Consider the following 18,731-nt stretch of genomic DNA (forward strand, 5'->3'; position numbering starts at 1 on the left):
GCTTTCTGTAAGTACATTTGGCCTGTTGGATCACTGAAGTATTCTAGGTTTTTTAAAAATTAAATTAACACTTTGCAGGGAAAACACTGAAAGAGAATTTTAAAAACATTTATTAAAGGACTTTCTTCATGTAGCACGAGCTTGTAATAGCATAAGGAGGTATATGAAACAGAAATAGAAGATTTTTTGAACATCTACTCCTTCCTACTTCATCCAAGTAAAGTATATATATAAAAAAGTCAAGCCACTTTCCACCATGAAGACTGCACTAACAATGAAGTTAGTACAAAGTAATTTGTAGGGTTTTTGGTCTTTCTTTAAAAGTTTAGTCAGACATCTCTTCATCCAAATTAATATCGGTAGTATCAATATCCTCCAGGTCTAAGTTATCCAAGTCTTCATCCAGTTCCAGCAATGCCTAGGGCAGGAAGTACATGGTTAGATGCCTCGTCTTACACAAAGAATTTCTTCTATTCAACATAAAGCTTCTATATCATTTGAAGAGAAGAGTCACAGCTGAATGGACACTGGCTTTGCTGTAGCCACAAATAATTATGCAGAAGACTCAGTCCTATATGTAGGATGGTTTAGGTAAACCTGTGGTGAAGTTTGAAAACATTTTGCAGTGTTCCCCTAAGCCAAGTAACAAATGCTGCAAACCAGGATTCCTAGTATCCAATATTGTCCAATTGTGGAATTTGTTTCCAAAAGGTATCTGAGCAAATTTTACAGGAATTGAAAACAACGTGCTGAGGATGTGCATTCTTTTGCTATAAAATGCAATTTTCCAAACCCTGTATCAAAATGATTCTATACATTTTGATAGATTTGATCTGTGAATAATATTCTAGTCCTACCCAACAATGTGCTGCCATCTATAACTCATTTTTCAAACTTGTTTGGTTTGATACCTTTTGGAAACAAACTCCACAATTTGCTTTAAACATGTGAAAAAGTTATGAAGCTGTGTAACTGACCCACCCCTCTGGGGCTCTGCAAAAATATAGCACATTTGGAGAGAACGGAATGGTACTAGACTGGACAATTGAGAGAGGACCCTTGTTTGAAACCATGACACTATTTTGAGGGTGTTGTGTGATGTTCCAAAACATTGTCTCAGGTTTAGAAGTAATTAGCAAGGCTGAATTATTTCTCTGTTTGTAGCATGGGAAGGAATAGGGATTGGTACAGTCTACTGGATCAGTGACAGAATAAATTCAAACCACTACAGTAGTGCAAGTCACTCCTTTTTATTCCATTTAAGCAGATACCTGAGCAACATCTATCATGGTGGTATAAGGGTGTTGGATGGGTAGATTTAACTATGACTTTCCATTGTTGCAGGGGTTGTAATTTATTATCTTACACCAGTATCTGTTGCTGTTTATCTGTGAGACAGTAATGATTCACAATTCTGTATATTGACACAACTAATGTATTTTCAAAAATCTGATAATGTGAAGGACTGTCATTAAGCTTATTGCTGGCCTGATTAAATATTGAAACTAATTTTGATTTAGCTGACAAGATATACCGAGTGTACAGTATGTACACAAAGGACATCTATGGCGAAGATTCATTTTGAGTTGGTTGGAAAGGACTCTCACCAACTGAGAGAAATAATTGTTTATAAGACACACTTGCTGTGACTGTGCAGTATTTATTTCTAAGGTACACACACAGCTCTACTCTGAAGAAGGAATAATTGATAAGGAGATTAAGTATTGTTATTAAATTCAAAATGCAATAAGAGAATCATAATCTGAAACAAGAGAGCCAAAATATTTCTCAATTTAACTGTTACCTCATTCTGTGTAGCTTCTAGATTTAATTTTGGTACTGTCCGAGTAACTCAAAACAACAGAAATAATTGCTAACAGGAAGAAATCCTCCTAACTGAATTATTTCTGTTTGTAAACTCGCACTTTTACCTTTTCATCTTTTGTTTCAATTGGATCCTTCCCTGCAAATGGAGGAACTGTCACAGGCTTAGCTGTAGGTATTAGTTCTTCTTCTTCTGACTCCTTATGATGAAAAAGGAAAGGCTTTCAAATATTTGATGAAGGTTTGTCTAAAGAAAAGCTGGATCACATGACCAGCCATGATGAGCCTCTCATTCCTTGACATGGAGAAGGTCATATACAAAAATGTACACTTTCGGTTTGATCCAATCACACATTCTAATGATATATAGCTTGGTATCCCCAGGAGTTTGGTTTTAAGATCTACTGCTCCCCCCAAATGGATATCAAAATCTAGGGATTCTCCAGTCCCATTATATACAATGACACAGTAAAATGCTGTCAATGTGTCTTTGAAGTTTTTAAAAATATTTTTTTCAAGTTGTGAATACTGGAATCTGTGGTTGACTATATCAGATTCTGACTGCAGTTTTAGATTCTGGCTTTTTTGTATTGAACTGAAATTAGAACCAACAGTTGTGCCTATTTTGATGCAATAAGTAATTGGTCAACATTCTGAATAAAGGATTTTGACTTCCCTTAATAGAAACACACACATTCAAGTTACATTAAACCAGGCATCCTCAAACTCCAGCCCTCCAGCTGTTTGGGCCTCCAACTCCCAGAAGCCCTAGTCAACATATTCAATGATGATCAGTAATTCTGAGAGTTAGAGGGCCACAGTTTGATTCTTGCCTTAAAATATGGTTTGTGACATCTTAAACATAGTTTCACTCATGTCTGGAATGCTTCACAACTAACGATTGTCGCTACTCTTCCTTCAAGACAAAGAAACTACTATTTTTAATCTTTCAAGCCCTTAGTTTAAACCAAATAATCATGAATTGAAACAAAGCCTAAATACATAGAGCTGTAAATTATATTTACAGTGTGGCTGGTCCCATTCATTTTTAAAACATTCTTGCCTCTTTGTCAATAATTAGAAACATATGAAAGTTACAAAGTTTGATATGTTCCATGTATGCAGTTGGCTTGGTAAATAATAAAAGTGTAGCATTTTATTATCCCAAAGAAACAACACATATATAGCCAAATTTCTTATTGGCAACTCTTACAAGATAAGATAGTATTTTGAAATAGTAACAGTATTTTTCCTTTTCCCATTATTCACATCTCCTTTACAGCAGATGAAGAAAGAAAAGGGCATACATACTGTAACTGTATATTAAGTTCTTTACCAATGTTATGTTTATATACAAACATTTAGACAACACTGTTCTAATGTATTACATTGATATCTTTTAACTAATTCTGCCCCTATTAACACACATATAATTACATTCAAAACAAATCTGGCTCAACTGTTTAATTCACAGATACAACACTGGCATTTTTATTTACAGCCAGTACTGATTCACAGGCTGACATTATAGGGCTGTTTTATTTGAATTTCCCCAAATTAACAATTATTACATGAGCATTCTGGAACCTCTACTTAATGCTATTTCTGAGTACATGAATCAACTTTGATGATGAGAAATGCAGCAACATGCAGATAGGTGACAGATTTAAAATACCTAAGTCAGGTCAAGTTGTAGCAAGTTATCTATGTAAAGCAAAGGTATTTGATGGCAATCAAGAATTCTGTTAAACACTGTTAACTAAAACAGTTAGCAAAACAACAATGCAGCAATATTTTTTCACCAAAGTGAATCTTAACATGAGTCAGCAGAATGAGCAACCCTTTTGTTTGGATTTGGTTTTAACCTATCCATTCAAAAGGAAAAAAAAATCTACATGTGAAAGCATGGAATCTAAAGTTCTTATTGCCAACAACAATCAGGAATAACAGTTATTAACACTGACCTCAAATATTTCTGCTTTTTGTGGCGTGAAATTTTTGGCTTCTTCCAGAACGTTTCTTTCTTCATTTGGCTATTAAAGAAAATAACAGATATAAGCAAAGATTCTTGCAAATGTTTGTTGCTGTTTGCCACATGGAAAGGTTCAAAATTTGCTTTACTTACAGTGACTAGTGGATATTCACTGGCTGGGCGCAAAGCAGTTTGTGAGCTCTTGATATATTCTTCAGCAACAAAAGCTTCTTTTAATCCTGGGAACAAATTTTCATATTCAGTGGGATCAGCCAGGGATTCAGCAGCTTTCTGGTTGACTTTAGACAGATTCTCTCTCCACAGTTTTACAACCCTATAAATGGAACAGATGGCCATTGTAAGCAGCTTGGTTATAAGCAAAATATTTTTATTAAATGCACACATTTCAGAGTTACCTTGAAACTTGGCTCGGCAAATATGTTCGTGCTAAGAAAGCAGCTTCTGGTAAGCGTCCAGTTTTTATCAAGAGCTCAAGACAGCTGTCAAGCCTATAATATATTGGAAAAGATGGTCATTTTTTCATTCGTTCAATTTTGGTTAATATGATTGAAATACATGTTAAAGACTTAATTTTTATCTATAAATAAAGTACATTTAGCTTTCCTCAATATGCTTCATTCTGGATATTTTGAGCTAAAACATTAGGCAACCCCAGCTAGAATAGCCAATGGTGAGGGAATGCAAAAGTTGAGATTTTAATTATTAATTCACTAGACCGTAAAAACAGGAAAGCCAACTGTCCTGTACATTATACATGGAAATATTTTCAAAGAAATAAAAATAAAATATAGGAGGCTAAATAAGATTTGAGACATTAGGAAATCAGAAGAGAGAATGTAAGATCTGTTTCTGCTACAGAAAACCAATTCTTGTATAGAGAATGCCTCAGAAGTAACCTATTTCCCAATCTGTATTCCAATTCTGTTATTAACCATTATTTTACATGCAGCATCAAAGGGTGACCTTAGGACTCTAGTGAAGAACAAGATCAGGTCTGTAAATCTAAGTTGTACAAACCTGACTGAGAGACTGAACAAGAGTAAATGAGAAGAAAGACTGCATTTAACATTATTTTGCAATATTATCAGACCTAGAAAGGGAGATCAAAGAATCTGTGACCAAAACAGCCATCTAATTCAACTGACTTCCCACAAATACAACATTCCTGAAAAGCAATCACCTAACCTTTCCAACAAAAGAAAGCTAAATAACCTTACAGGATAGGCTTTTTCAACTGTCAAACTAATATTACTGTTAGGAACTTTTAATATTTAATCAAAACCTCTTTTCTTGTAATTTCAATCCACTGTATCATGTCCTATCAGTTGGAGTAGAGCTGAGGAGAAAGCTCACTCAATTCTCCACATGTATCCCTTCAGATATTTAAAGATGTTCATCGCATCATCTCACAAGTCTTCTCTAACCTAATCAAATCCTTCAAATCCTCAGAAGCATTTATAATCCTATGATTGCTCTTAATATGGAATATTTTAAAGCAGTGGTTCTCAACCTGTGGGCCGCAAGAACGAAAATTCAGTCTGTGAACCTCCTTCCTCTTCATTTATTTATTTTATTTTATTTCCACTCCTTTGTAGTCCCTGGTCAAAGTGGTCCCTGGTCAAAAAAAAAGTTGGGAACCACTGGTTTAAAGGGTTGCAATTAGAACAGAAGTGGAAATTGTGAGTCTCCAGATGTATTGAACTACAACTGTTACCTTTAGTTATCCTGAATAAGACTGCTGGTATTTGCAATCCAATGCCATATGACAGAAATAGCCTTGTTAAATGACCTACATCAGGAGTTTAACAAGAGAAGTGAGTTTTATCTTTAAATTGTTTTTATTGGTTCATTGCCCTTGGAGCCTCTTGTGAATGAGATGCAATACATAAATGCTATTAGTAAATAATAGTGATTAAATAAAATAAATAAAATAAAATGATTCACGCTCTTGCTTTATTATGGAGATAGTACATGACAATTATGAGTAAGTAAAGGACAGAAAAAGCTACACATGGAGAAAGAGTAAGAAAGAAATCTAACCAGTAGAATCTTTATAGTGCAGTAGCCCTGGCTAACCCAGCTACCACTTCTGAATCTGACACAAGACCTCAACACACCTGTGATTTTTTTAGAAGGACTTCAGGTTGTCAGAAGAATACTCCCCAATCTGAAACCAGCATTTTATCCCACATGGAACTATTTTGCAGTATACTGATGTGAGCAACTTTGTAGGAACTAGTAGACCATTTGACATACTACTGTAGTTGGGTTTTCTCAGTTTGCCACAAAAACAGCATCGTGATCAAATACTAATACTACAGTTTAAGTAATTTGGAAGCTCATGTGTTCCCCGAGTATGCATGTATGATATATACAGTAGACTCTTAGTTATCCAACATAAACGGGCCGGCAGAACATTGGATAAGCAAAAATGTTGGATAATAAAGAGGGATTAAGGAAAATCAAATTACGTTATGATTTTACAAATTAAGCATGAAAACATGTTTTACAACAAATCAACAGAAATCGCAGCTCAATACATGGCAACGTTATGTAGTAATTACTGTATTTACGATGTAGCACCAAAACATCACAATGTATTGAAAACATTGACTACTAAAAGGCAAACTGCCTTGGATAATACAGAATGTTGGATAAGCAAGGGTTGGATACGCAAGACTTTATGTGTATGTTATATGTATATATGTGTATGTGTGTGTGTGTGTGTGTGTATATATATATATATATATTCCCCATATGTGTATATAAATATATATAATATTTTCCCCATATGCTAGGTTTTGTTGTTTTTTTTTAATCTCTTCTGGCTACTTACTTTCCTTGCAGGAAGTAGCTCATAAATGCTACATTGTTCTTCCCGTCTTTTTCTGCTCCCTCTGCTAGCTTGTTCACCATGCTGGTATTTCCTGAAGCTGTGGCCAAAAGAAGTAAGCCGCCATAGTCCTGCGCATGATGCAGGCACTCCTGGGCAAGGCCGAACTGGCATTTGTTGATAGCAAGCTCAGCCAGTTGCTTCCATTTCTGTTCAGACTGTAAAAAAAAAAAAAAAGCAAATTTGTGTTTTCAGTGTTGTTTGAATTTAGCTCAGTGGTATTCTTTCCACTGAACGTTTTACCTACAGTACAAGACCAACAGCAAATCATTATGCCACTATTTTATTATACAAGAGCTATCCGTTCTTTGTACAATTACAAACAATTAGTGCTAAAAAGATCCACCTCAGTTCAGGCAGTCCCAGGTTACAAACAAGGTAAGTTCTTTAAGTTTGTTTTTAAGTTGAATTTGTAGGCAAATTAGAACTGGTAACTTTTTAAAGTGTAACTCTAGCCTTTTTTTAGTTTTAGATAACATAGGGAAGGATTAGCATCCTTGTAATGTTTATTTTGCTTCTGTGATCCTGTTCAGAAGATTTCACTTCATTTTTTGTGAAGTGAAATCCCTTTGACAATTGACACTTTCATGTGACAATTGAATTTTGAAAATTTTGGGTTGTCATTGAAACAAGGACTGGTGATAATAGGGTTAAGATTTCCCCTCACTTCCTGTTGTCTCACCCCCGTTCTTAACTGTGAGTTCTTTGTAAGTGGGATGTTTGTAACTCAGGGACTGTTTGACCTTCTTATAATGATCGGTAAACTAAATGCAGGAAAAAACTTGGCACCAATTCAGGCCTGATTACTTTATATTTTGGAAAATTGAAATGAAGATTCCCATAATATTCAGAATGACTGCGACGAATTGACACTCTCTTTTAAGATAATCGACTGCCAAAATTTGGGGAAAGCATCTTCCTATTCTCCCAACATTAAGCATTATGAAGCATCGAGTGCTGTGCTCACTGTATGAAAACTCATCAATGTACGGTCTACAGCTTATTCAAATTCAGTTCCACTTGGACAATGAGCAACCAAGAGTTCACCAAGTTCTTGTGCATCCAGAGCACCACTTATCTCATCCATCTGCTTGTCTGCATCTAAACATGAACATTTTGATTCTGAACTCATCTTGTGTTTTTAAAATTCTTTCAATGTACCTCTGCTTCCACTGCAAGTTGATAAGCAATCTTAAGTTCACCAAGTTGAAGAGCAAGTTCAAAGCGATGTTCTGGATCTGTAGAGACTGCAAGAGCTTGCTGCTTGAACCCCTGGATAAATATTTAAAACAGTACATTAAGGAACTTTGGTATCACCCACGGAAAATTAATCTGATGCACATCTGGATCAAAATCCACTTTTGTCTTACAGTGATAAATATTTAGAGATGCATTTAAGTACCTAACTTTTATGTTTGCCCAGTCATGCTAAATTGAATTGCAGCCATTTCCGATTTTATAAAACTACAAACCTATAGCCTTTTATTAATAATTTAGTTATGACAAATGCTTTTACCTGTTTCTCAAGGAAATGTGCAACCCTGGTCCTCTGTTCCTTTGGAATTGTGGGAAGTACTTTGTCGGCCATACTGAAGTCTCTCCTCATAACAGCAGTCTGGTACTCTAGCACTGAGACTAGCAAGGAATAACTCACTATATTTAATTCTTTGTCACCAAGATAAAGTCTGTTGTCTTTCGGGATATACCCCAGTAAATACATTGTTCTTAAAGGAGAAAAAAAGAGAAGAAAAGAAATGAATTTATTTAATAAAGGTAAAAGGCTCTAGGTCCCCCTGAGGGAGAAGGGCAGTATATAAAATAAATAAATGATTTACAGTAACAGAAATCTGAGAAGCACTCTAAATGATCAGGGATAGTGTTTATTTAAGTAAACAATAAGCTGTGACGTTATGGCATACTCATAAAGTTTGTATTAAATCTTTTGTAGGTCAAAATAGATAACTAATGACAGAAAATGTATTCAGTAGAAACTCAAAAGAAAATCTGCTTACTGAAGCAGATTTTCTTTTGAGTTTCTACTGAATAACTCCAGAATTCTTTCATTTCCCAATTGCCAACACATCAGAGACTTGGACACTTGCACAAGACACTATATGCAACTCTGAATTGCAGATAGAGTAAGCCACAATCAGGTTTTGCAATCTTAGGCTTCATCTATGGATTACATTCTTGCCCATCTCTGGCATAGCAACTACACATTGCAGTATTAAGATTTCTCTTGAAAATGCCAAGAATTATATATATAAAAGAACATGATAGAAAACTCCAAATGACAGAGTAATTTCTCGTCAGCAAGGATACTATAAATAGACCACTGATGCTCACCGGTCCAAATGTGCAATGGTGACTATTTCTCCTCCAACATAGTAGTTCAGTCTGTTCACAGAACTGGTGTAAATGAAACAGTCACCTACCCACAATCCTGTTTTCACAATCTCTTGGATTTCACCAAGTACCTAAAAAACAACAACTTTATTTTGGTGCCATTTTGGCTTTATTTTTATGCTATACAAAAGGACTGGGCCCTTCAAAAAGATTTCATCAAACAGGAGCTTTATTATAATGACTTCATGGTCCCTTCCAATGAGAGTGGAATGTGTTCCATATAAATGAAGACTTGTCTCAAAATGTAAAACTGATAAATTAGTTATTCTGCCACTGTACCAGTGACATGAAGTTTGAACTAATGATTGACAAGACTGCGCTTAATGGAGTGTGGCACAAGAAATTATGTGAGGTGGATTAGATAGCTTTAACAATACTTCAAAAGGCATTAGCAAAATATACTAATTCAAACTACTATACTATCCATATTCATAGAAAGATGTATCGCTGTTAGCATATACTAAATAGCCGATTGGCCAAGTCAGCCCCATGTGTTTCCATACTCTGGCTGAAGAGGCACCTTGTACTACATAACCTATATAACAGAATCTATTTAAAAACAAAACATGTTTGTCCCACACTCCCCCCTCCCCAAATCTGCAGTATTAGTTTCTACAGATAAGGGATCAGATCCCAAACTGCTTATTCATCACTACAGTTACCTCAAAGGCATCTTCAATGCCATCTTCAGTGACTCCCTCATGTGTCTCCTGTGCTGCGGCCACTTTCTCAGAAAGATACTTCAGAATGAAAAATGATTCTTCTGTAGCTATGCAGACAAGTTCCCCAGAGTCAGACCAGAAAATCTACATCAAAACAACAGAATGACCTTTAAGGTACTGGATGGGTCAAGAAGAAATATTTAACTCACAGCACTGAGAAGACAGGACATGCTACTTTCTATTGTAAGTATTCACAACATTTTTCACTTCTCTCTAACAGAATCCAAATTAATACCCAAGAAATCTTTAATTCAGCAAAACATAACAGGTTCAAACTCACATGTTTGGGCTGTATTTCAATTCTCCGTATCAGCTCTGTATTTTCCCAGTCATAAAATGCCAAGCCATTGACAGATCGGACACCCAACAAAAAACCACCATAGATACCTGAAGGAGAGAAAAAACAAAAGTCAGTTTAGTTAAAAGACTACTAGAAAATGCTCAAAATGGCAAAGAATAGTATTAAGCATAACGTGCCTTCTGCTCCAAAGTCAGGTTTAAAGGACTTCTTTTCTTTGAAGTTTTTGAATATTTTGACACTGCTGTTGCTTTCCCGAATTGCATACCTGCACAAAAACAAATTCATCCCATAGGGTAAAAAAGTTCATTTAACCAAATAATCACAAGATGTTGGGAGTAGACTATGGTGGCATTCTGACTGCACAAAAGCTGCTAAGGGTCTTTCAGCTCGGTTAGTCATTCCCAGTTTTCAAGGGTCCAAGAGCAAGTGTGACTTGGAATGAGAATAGATCTGACAGAATGTAGTTGACTCCACACATTATTTTCTAAACTAGTCATGAGAACTGTGTAGACCTCTAGGGGTTCAAGTGCAGCTCCCAACAACCCACCCACATCAGGGAACAACAAGGTTCAGCTTAATTCCGACCACTATTGTCAAGCCCAAATCAAGTAAACCGAATTATTGATAACTTAATATGCCGCTGATACTGATTCAATTGTCTACTCCAGTTGGGACTAAAAATAGACTTATATGGGTGTGCCTTAAATTAGGCATTGTACCTACTGCAATAATGGTTGAATATTGAAATGAGAGGTTTCATACCGAAGTATAAAATATATTCAAGAGAAAAAAATAAAATATTCAATAGATTCAAATGAGTTTGAAATCTTTTAGGAACAAGTCATATACTTTAAAGTTTGGAATGCACCCTACATGTCAAAAGGCACGATTCTCACCAGTAGAGATATCTGTCTACCAATTTTACTGTATAAAGATCGGGTATTGAGAGGGTTGGGCACTTCGGGGCAGATGTTGTTGGCAGGTTGTAGTACCCACACAGGCCTGTACCATATACTGTCCAGGTCCCAAAGAGATAAATCTGCCTGTATCTGGGCACCATGAAAAGTGTATTGTAAAAAGTGTCACAAAACATGGAAAAATAGAAAACAGTGCACCCTTGGATCAGCAAGACACATGCTCAGGATCAGTAACTAAAACTCTGCTAAGACACTGCTTTCCAAAATCCCAGCAGACCTATTCATCATGTCACAGATGTGAATGCAATCAGGCAAAGAGTTCCATTCTTCTGAGATTTCCTGCAGGTAGAAAATGACACATCCTGCACAGGAAGGATGCTGCTACCTCAAATTCTAATTTGGAGAAACCATCCTACCAAGACTAGCCATCATGAACTTTTTTCTGCATACTTCCTAAGGACTGCTGTTCACAGTTCAAAACTAAGTCTCATACATGAGACTGAACAAAGCACTTACTCTGAAGAGTCATGCGCCCATGCAAACTCCTGAGCAGAACCAAAGCTTTTGTTTCTCAATGCCATTGCTGTGTAAATTATGTATTCACCATCCCCACATACGACAACAAACCTGGAAGGCAGTAAAAACATAAGTAATGAACAATTAAGTGAGGGAATATCTGCACTATCAGAAGACTCAGAAAAATTACTCTACCAGTATTTGAAAGATATCTTACCGCCCATTAGGGTTATGTTGAATGGTCTGAGGATATATCTCACAGCTGCCCATATCTTTCACAGCAAGAGGCAGTCTTTCTCCATCTTTGATTTCAGCATCTCCCATTGCTTTCAGGTTAGCTTGCTGAATTTCGGAATGTTTTGCCCAAATAATCTTTCCATTAGCATCCATTGACATTGCTGGCTCTTCTCGGCCGAGCTAGTAAAACAAGAACCAGGATGAGAATGGAAGCACATATACAACATCCTGTGAAATTAGTGCCCCAATTTGAGTAAAACATTGATTCCCAAGTGGATACATTTAAAATGCACTATTCCGAGCAAGTTGTTTTCCATTTACTTAATGAAGATATATTACTTAATAACAGGTATAAGCATTGCACATATTTTGTAAGTGACGTATGTACCTTAACGATGATGCTTCCCTCATCATATCCCAAAGCAACGTTATTTGATCCTCTCAGGCTAGCCACACACCACACCCGCTCCATGCCATAGTTCAAAGTACTTTCCAGACGGTAAGTACTTGAATGCCAGATACGAACAGTACCTTTGGATAGAGAAGAAAGACATCAATGAATCTGCCCCTGAAAGAGTAGCTTTAAGCAACATTGCTCCAATGCTTCAAAGCAGGGAAGGCAAACCTCTGGAATCTGAGGTGTTTGGGGCTCATAATTCCTTACCTCTAGCTTATAGCGGCTGAAGTTCCTGAGAATGAAAGTCTAAACCATATAGAGGGCCAAAGAATCCCAATCTCTACTTTAAAAAGAAAAATAAACCCCAACAACCATATTATTATTACTGAAACTTTATTTCATGCCTTATATTTCTGAAAGGCAGCTGCTCTGAGCTGGAACTCCTACTGCATCTTACACTCCACAAGACAGCTTAATGTGGACTCCTCTAATGTGTTCCAAAACACATTACCAAAAGCCAAATGAAAGTGGTCAGACTTTCCTTTTTTGGGTTGTTTTTAAAATCCTACCCTCCCAGTCAGAAAACAACTGAAATAAAAACATACTAAGGCAGGAAACTAGTTCCAGAAACTAGAGAAATAGTTTTGTAGTTCACACACTGAGAGGATTTCAAATGTATTCATTTGCATTCGTTCCTTAGCAGCCTGGGGCATTTCCTCTCTTCCTCTTAAATGTATGAGATATTGAACCAGTTCTATTGAAGATATAATCATTTTGAAATGTAAACATAAAATGCTAAATAGAAAGCGAGATACATGTTCCTACACAAATGTAAAAGTTAAAAATACTCTATGTAATGAGAGCATGATAAAGCAGCATGGTAAAACAATTAGATAAGTGGGGTAATAGTAAAATTATGCCAATAAACACTGGCGTAAGCATAACTAATCAGAAATTCCTGATAACTCTCTTGGGCAACAACTACATACAAATTGTATTTTTCATTCCTGCCATTCTATTTACAGTGTTAAAAGCAACAGAGTGCAGCAAAAGTAATGCAGTCTGACACCACATTAATTGCCAAAGCTCAATACTAAGAAGGTCATGGAAGTTGTAGTTTGGTGATGCACCAGTACTCTTTGACAAAGGCCCAAGATCTTGTAAAACTAACTGCATCACTTCTATAATGTAGATGCACTCTTAGTCTCTTACTGTGCTAGGTTTCCAGAGCAGGAAAGACAATAACATGTCTGATTAAGGTAACATTTAAATACTGTGCAACTGAAAGTGAAAATGCTTACAACAATATCAAAAGGAAAAAACAATTGGTACTCAAAAATTCTCAAAAAAGAATGGAAAACTAGCTTCAGATTCTTACAGATCAATTAAAAATCTTAGTTACCATCTTCAGAACCAGTGATGATGATAGGCAGCTCAGGATGGAAACTAACACATGACACATTTTGTGCATGTCCCTCCAGAGTTTGCACACATGTTTTATTCTGGAAGAAAAAGAAAAAAATGAATAAGTCTTAACAGTATTCTTAATATCCGATAAATCACACTATGGTTATAAACCAGAATACAGTGTTATGAAAGGTTGTACCGGGGGGGAGGGGGGGTATCCGTAATTTTCATAAGAATCTAGTCTAGTTGTTGATCTGTTTAACAAAGATATACGCCAGTGCCCTCCCAACAGATCTTAATCTTCGGACGGCTGTTTAACATACCTGATAGTCCCAGATCTTAACAAGGCGGTCATCTGCTCCTGAAATCAAGTATGGCTTATCACCTCCACTGTAGTAATCAATACAATTTACACCTTTTTCATGGCCTTCCAAAGTAAAGTTGGGTGAAGAAGAGCCAAGCTGCCATACCTTGCAGGAAGATGGAATTTATCAACAGATATTAGTTCTTCAAAATTTCAACATAAAATAAACATTTCAGAACCTTTTTCAAACTTTCAAGAGAGAGGAGAGTAAAATGTATAACCATCTGCTCGCTTTGCAGGTTTAGTAGTGAAAATAAAGAACTAGATTCTACACTGCTAGATTCAGTACTAGATTCAACTATATTAGGCCTATCAGGATTTTATCCATAAATCTTTCTAAATAAAATTAGGTAGGATGAAAACATACAAATGTCATGGGAGAAAAAATCACATTTTAAATTTCTTTTAAAATAGTAATTCCTTCAGATTTTTTGATGTCTTTAGAATTGTTCAAAGAGGTCCTAAGAAACAAACAAACAACCACAGCTCAATTTGTATATATTTTTATACATAAAGTAAACTTTCTGCAGTGTGTTCTCTCTGAAGACATTTAGCTCATTGTGGAGATGCCACTAAGGGCTGAATCAAGAAATCTATGTCCTCTCCATCTACTTTGGGGTTGAAATCCAATGGCCTCCACAGCAATTTTTCCATCCTCTCCACTTCCATGTCCTCATCCCAAATCTCTCACCCATATAGTAAATATGAGACTCAAAATGGCAATCTCTGTTCTTGGAAGTAACTGTTCTCCTCACCACAATATTTGGAACCCATTGACTGTACCTCATAAAGCTGAGCCTCCACATTACTACCTAATTCTCCTGGCAGTCACTAGTGAGAATGCAAAAACCGAACTGTAATGACCTTTCACTATTAATTATATGAAAATACTGAGGGATCACAATTCTTTTCACAGAATCCACACTACATATGCATCAAAAACTATAATCAATATTTTAGTACACAGCGTCTGTCTTCTAGAATATTAAATAACATAAACAGTAGTCTGATTAAAAATCCTTCAAATCTAACGGCTGTCAGTTCAATTGTTGCAAGTGGCTAATATCCATCTTCAATGTAAAAAATGTACTGTATTTCATTTTCAATTCATAATTTGGACATTGAAGTAACCAATCGATGTACCTTGATTGTTCTGTCCAAAGAAGCACTGGCAAACTGGTTATTGTCCTTGGGATTTATGACAATCTGCATCACATAATGAGTGTGCCCTTCAAACACTTGTGAACAGGACCATTTTTTGTCCCAGTCCCATAGTTTAATCAGCATGTCATCTACCAAGAAGAAAATGTGTTACTCGGTGAAAGATTTTCAATCCATATTACCAACTTCATAAATAATAACTTGGATTAACAACTGCCTGTTTACTGACTGCACCAACAAAAAAACTATTTCTTTTCATTTTATTAAAGATCCCTATCTTCTAGTATCTCACATTACTCAAAGGTCTATAATAGAGTGGGCAATCTACTGTTAAGACTCTAAGTCATATCAGCTCCTCCAGTTAAAATCAGTGATCATGGATTATTCGAGTTCTGGTCCAATGGTTTAAAGATAAAAGATTCCTTATGCTCAACTTAGAATGCTCAATCACTACACCTGAAAGCCATGACGAATGAGCTTCATGCCAAGATATATAGCCCATTTGTTTCTGCTTGGATCTACAGCAAGTAATGAGGAAACTTTGCCCCTCCAGATATTTTGGACTTCAACTTCCAAAATTTCTAACAGCGGTAGGCTGTTAGGAATTGTGGGAGTTGAAATCTAAAATACCTGGAGGGCCAAAGTTTGCCAGTGCCTGATCTATAGAAACTAAAATGTACTGTGCTGCCTGACGTTGTACTTCCAAACAAGTCAGGAATAAACCCTAAAAAGCAAAACTTAAGTTTCAAATGACACAGGAAATAAAGTCCCAATTACTGGCTTTTAAGGTTTAAAAGTCTAGGGAAGTTTTATTTCATTGTTTCTTTCAATCAAATATTTCTATAGAAAGCTCTCATTATATAAATTACCTTACAATCTTTTCAAGTCTTTTAGAAGTTTGTTGGTCCCATGTAATTTAGCTCTCCCCCCCCCCCCCCCCAAAAAAAAAAAAAAGAAAAGAAAAGAAAGAAAATCCTAATAAATTCATTTCGGAAACATACAAGACACACATTCAGGCAACATCTTTCTTTTATAATTTTTTTTATGATTCCAGTAAGTAATAAATCTAAATTCTCACCACTGCTAGTAAGAATGAAAGGTTGTGTAGGATGCACAGCAATGCAGCGAATATAATCTGAGTGTGCTTCAAACATGTGAACTCTTTCCAAAGTATTGTAGTTGAAAACTCTTATTTGCATGTCATCCTACAAAAGAAAGAAAACAAAATGAAAATCAGATTCTTAGCAAAATTTGCTGCCAGAAATACTGAATTTTTCAGGACAGCAGAGAGAAAGCAAAACCAACTTACAGCTCCTGTCACAACCCAGTTCTTCCTTGCCACAAATTTAGCTGCTCTGACTGGCAGGTCACATACTTCAAAGGTCTTGACTAGTGTCTGAAAACAAAGATTAGACCTTACATTACTAATTTATGGAAATGTCTTTTAAAACCACCTAAACATGAAAAGCCACATTCAAATTCAGTATTGTCAGAAAAAGAAATTACACAATTGAAAATTTTTGGGGCAGGGAATTAACTGGGAAAATGGCATAACAAGTGAAAATATCTCAATGTGATTGAGGAAGATGCTGTAATTGCTGTTAAGTTTGATAAAAATACACTGATGACTATAATAGAATTCTTGCACCACATTTAATGATGGCCTCACATGTAGTAGCATATCAATAAAACTATGGTTTTACAAAAAAAATCAGTCAACAGGTTTTATATGAAACTTTACCTGCGTTTCATGATTCCAAACACAGACACTGCCATTGTAAAGACTAGCCAACATCCATGGCTCTGTAGGATGTAAGTCTACACTCTTCACACGGTCAGATCGAGCCGTGAGCTTACGCTTTATATCAAGTCGGAGAGGCTAAAAATAAAACAATTATTTAGGATATTTATGTCAGAAGGATGACCAATTCTAAATAACCAGTGCCGTTTATACAAGAGACACATTGCCTTGACCTCAACACAATCAACATCTTTCAGATATTGGTTTGAGTAACTCAAGAATTCAGTCCAACCCAATTCATACTACAAACATTAACACATCCAGGTGTTTTGGCCTACAACTCCCAGAAATCCCAGCCAGTTTACCAGCTATTAGGATTTCTAGGAGTTAAAGGCCAAAACATCTGGGGACCCACATGTTGAGAACCACTGTTCTAACTCTAAATACATGCAGCTCCAAAAGGCATCTCATTCAAAGAAAAGACTGACAAGTTAACTGCAGATTGTCAAGTCCTCAAGTGGTGAATGAGGAGAGTTTTTTATATCCATTTTCTCCTGCAAAAACCATAGGAACAATCTGGCTGAGTACGGTAAATAAAATTCAGTCAATCTTTGAAGAGCAAGAAAAGTATGGAGTGTCTTGAAAGAACAAAGATGCCCAATTTGTTGCAACGTTTTCATTATTATTTGATGTTGATGTCTAATATATTATGACATGATTTATGATTTGTTTACGGCATTGAATGTTTGCTGCTGCCTGCTGTGAACCATCTTAAGTCCCCATTGGGGAGAGAGAGCAGAACAGAAATAAAGTTTTTTATTATTTTTTATTAAAGCAGGCAGTTAATTTTCTAATTAAAGCAGGCAGAAAATAAAACCAACAGGTGAAGCTTTCCCTTTCACTGCAGCTCTGTGCTGTACCTGCTGGGTTTCTACCTGCTGTGCAGTTTGTTGAGGCAGAGCGGAGATGGGGGTGTTACGCTGAAGCGGCTGAGGGGGGAAAGGAAGGGGCCTGAGGCTGTTGTGAATGGTGGGAGTTGAAGTCCATTCAACTCCCAAGTTTGCCCATGCCTGATCGACAGCGTAGAATGAATGCAGTTCGTCACCACCAGATGCTATGGAACCCTGGATGTTGTAGTTTTCTGAGGTCTTTTTAGCCTCCTCTGTTAATGAGGCCTGGTGCCACATCAAACTAGAAACCCCACGATTCCACAGCATTGAGCCATAGCAATCCCAGTGGTGTCATGCTGCAGACAGATGCTCTTAGTAAGGCCTTTCCCTCTCCCCCTCTTTCCCTCCCCAAAGATCCCACCCCGAAGCAAAGGAAGGGCTCTGCCGAATGCCAAGGCAAGATTTGTCTTGCGGAGGCCTTCAGGAGCCTCGGCTCACCATGGCTTCGGCTCCCGCTCAGGGTTGCTGCAGCCTCCCGAGGCTCCCAAATTCGTTCACTGCCCAATTCACCGACGTGGAGCTTCCGGCTTTGGCTGTTCTCGCGAGACCTCCAAGCCAACGCGAAAACGCCAACTCAAGCACTTCCGCCTAGTCTGCTGCTTTTGCCAGGGGAGGAGGGAGGGAGGGAGCGAAAGAGGTCCCATAGATCTAAGAAACGGATAGACTAACCACATATTCATAGACTTCCAAGAAACAATATTGAGCTATAGCAGAGCACTTATTGAACCAACCTGGACACAGCATTTTATTTGAGAGCACAGAAAAGCTGGCCCATTCTCACGACCATCATGCCAGACTACAGAGAATGCACTGAAATTCACAAGCATGTGGACAATTTCAGCAGAAAGGAGGAAACGATGAAAATGAACGCAATCTGGCTACCAGTATTTTTTAAAAAACTC

General features: G+C 36.8%; 1 protein-coding gene across 2 annotated transcripts; it reads right to left on the reverse strand.

Annotated features, from left to right (window-relative positions):
• Nucleotides 1-94: 94 nt before the first annotated feature.
• copb2 (COPI coat complex subunit beta 2) lies at nt 95-18,426 on the reverse strand. Of its 2 annotated transcripts, XM_003218303.4 has the most exons (22): nt 18,268-18,426; nt 16,880-17,017; nt 16,448-16,534; nt 16,217-16,343; nt 15,121-15,269; nt 13,937-14,083; nt 13,609-13,708; nt 12,198-12,340; nt 11,790-11,989; nt 11,573-11,683; nt 10,316-10,404; nt 10,119-10,225; nt 9,779-9,922; nt 9,057-9,187; nt 8,227-8,434; nt 7,872-7,982; nt 6,654-6,868; nt 4,213-4,305; nt 3,950-4,130; nt 3,789-3,857; nt 1,932-2,024; nt 95-418 (listed from the first exon to the last, which is right to left on the reverse strand). In XM_003218303.4, exons 1-22 carry the CDS (start codon nt 18,268-18,270, stop codon nt 326-328), a joined length of 2,739 nt encoding a protein of 912 aa, XP_003218351.1. In that variant the 5' UTR covers nt 18,271-18,426; the 3' UTR covers nt 95-325. The 2 variants fall into 2 exon arrangements, with proteins under 2 accessions (XP_003218351.1, XP_062832621.1); XM_062976551.1 differs by lacking the exon at nt 1,932-2,024.
• Between the last annotated feature and the right edge of the window lie 305 nt (nt 18,427-18,731).

Source organism: Anolis carolinensis, chromosome 3 (assembly GCF_035594765.1).
Source record: "Anolis carolinensis isolate JA03-04 chromosome 3, rAnoCar3.1.pri, whole genome shotgun sequence".
Classification (NCBI taxonomy): Eukaryota; Metazoa; Chordata; class Lepidosauria; order Squamata; family Dactyloidae; genus Anolis; species Anolis carolinensis.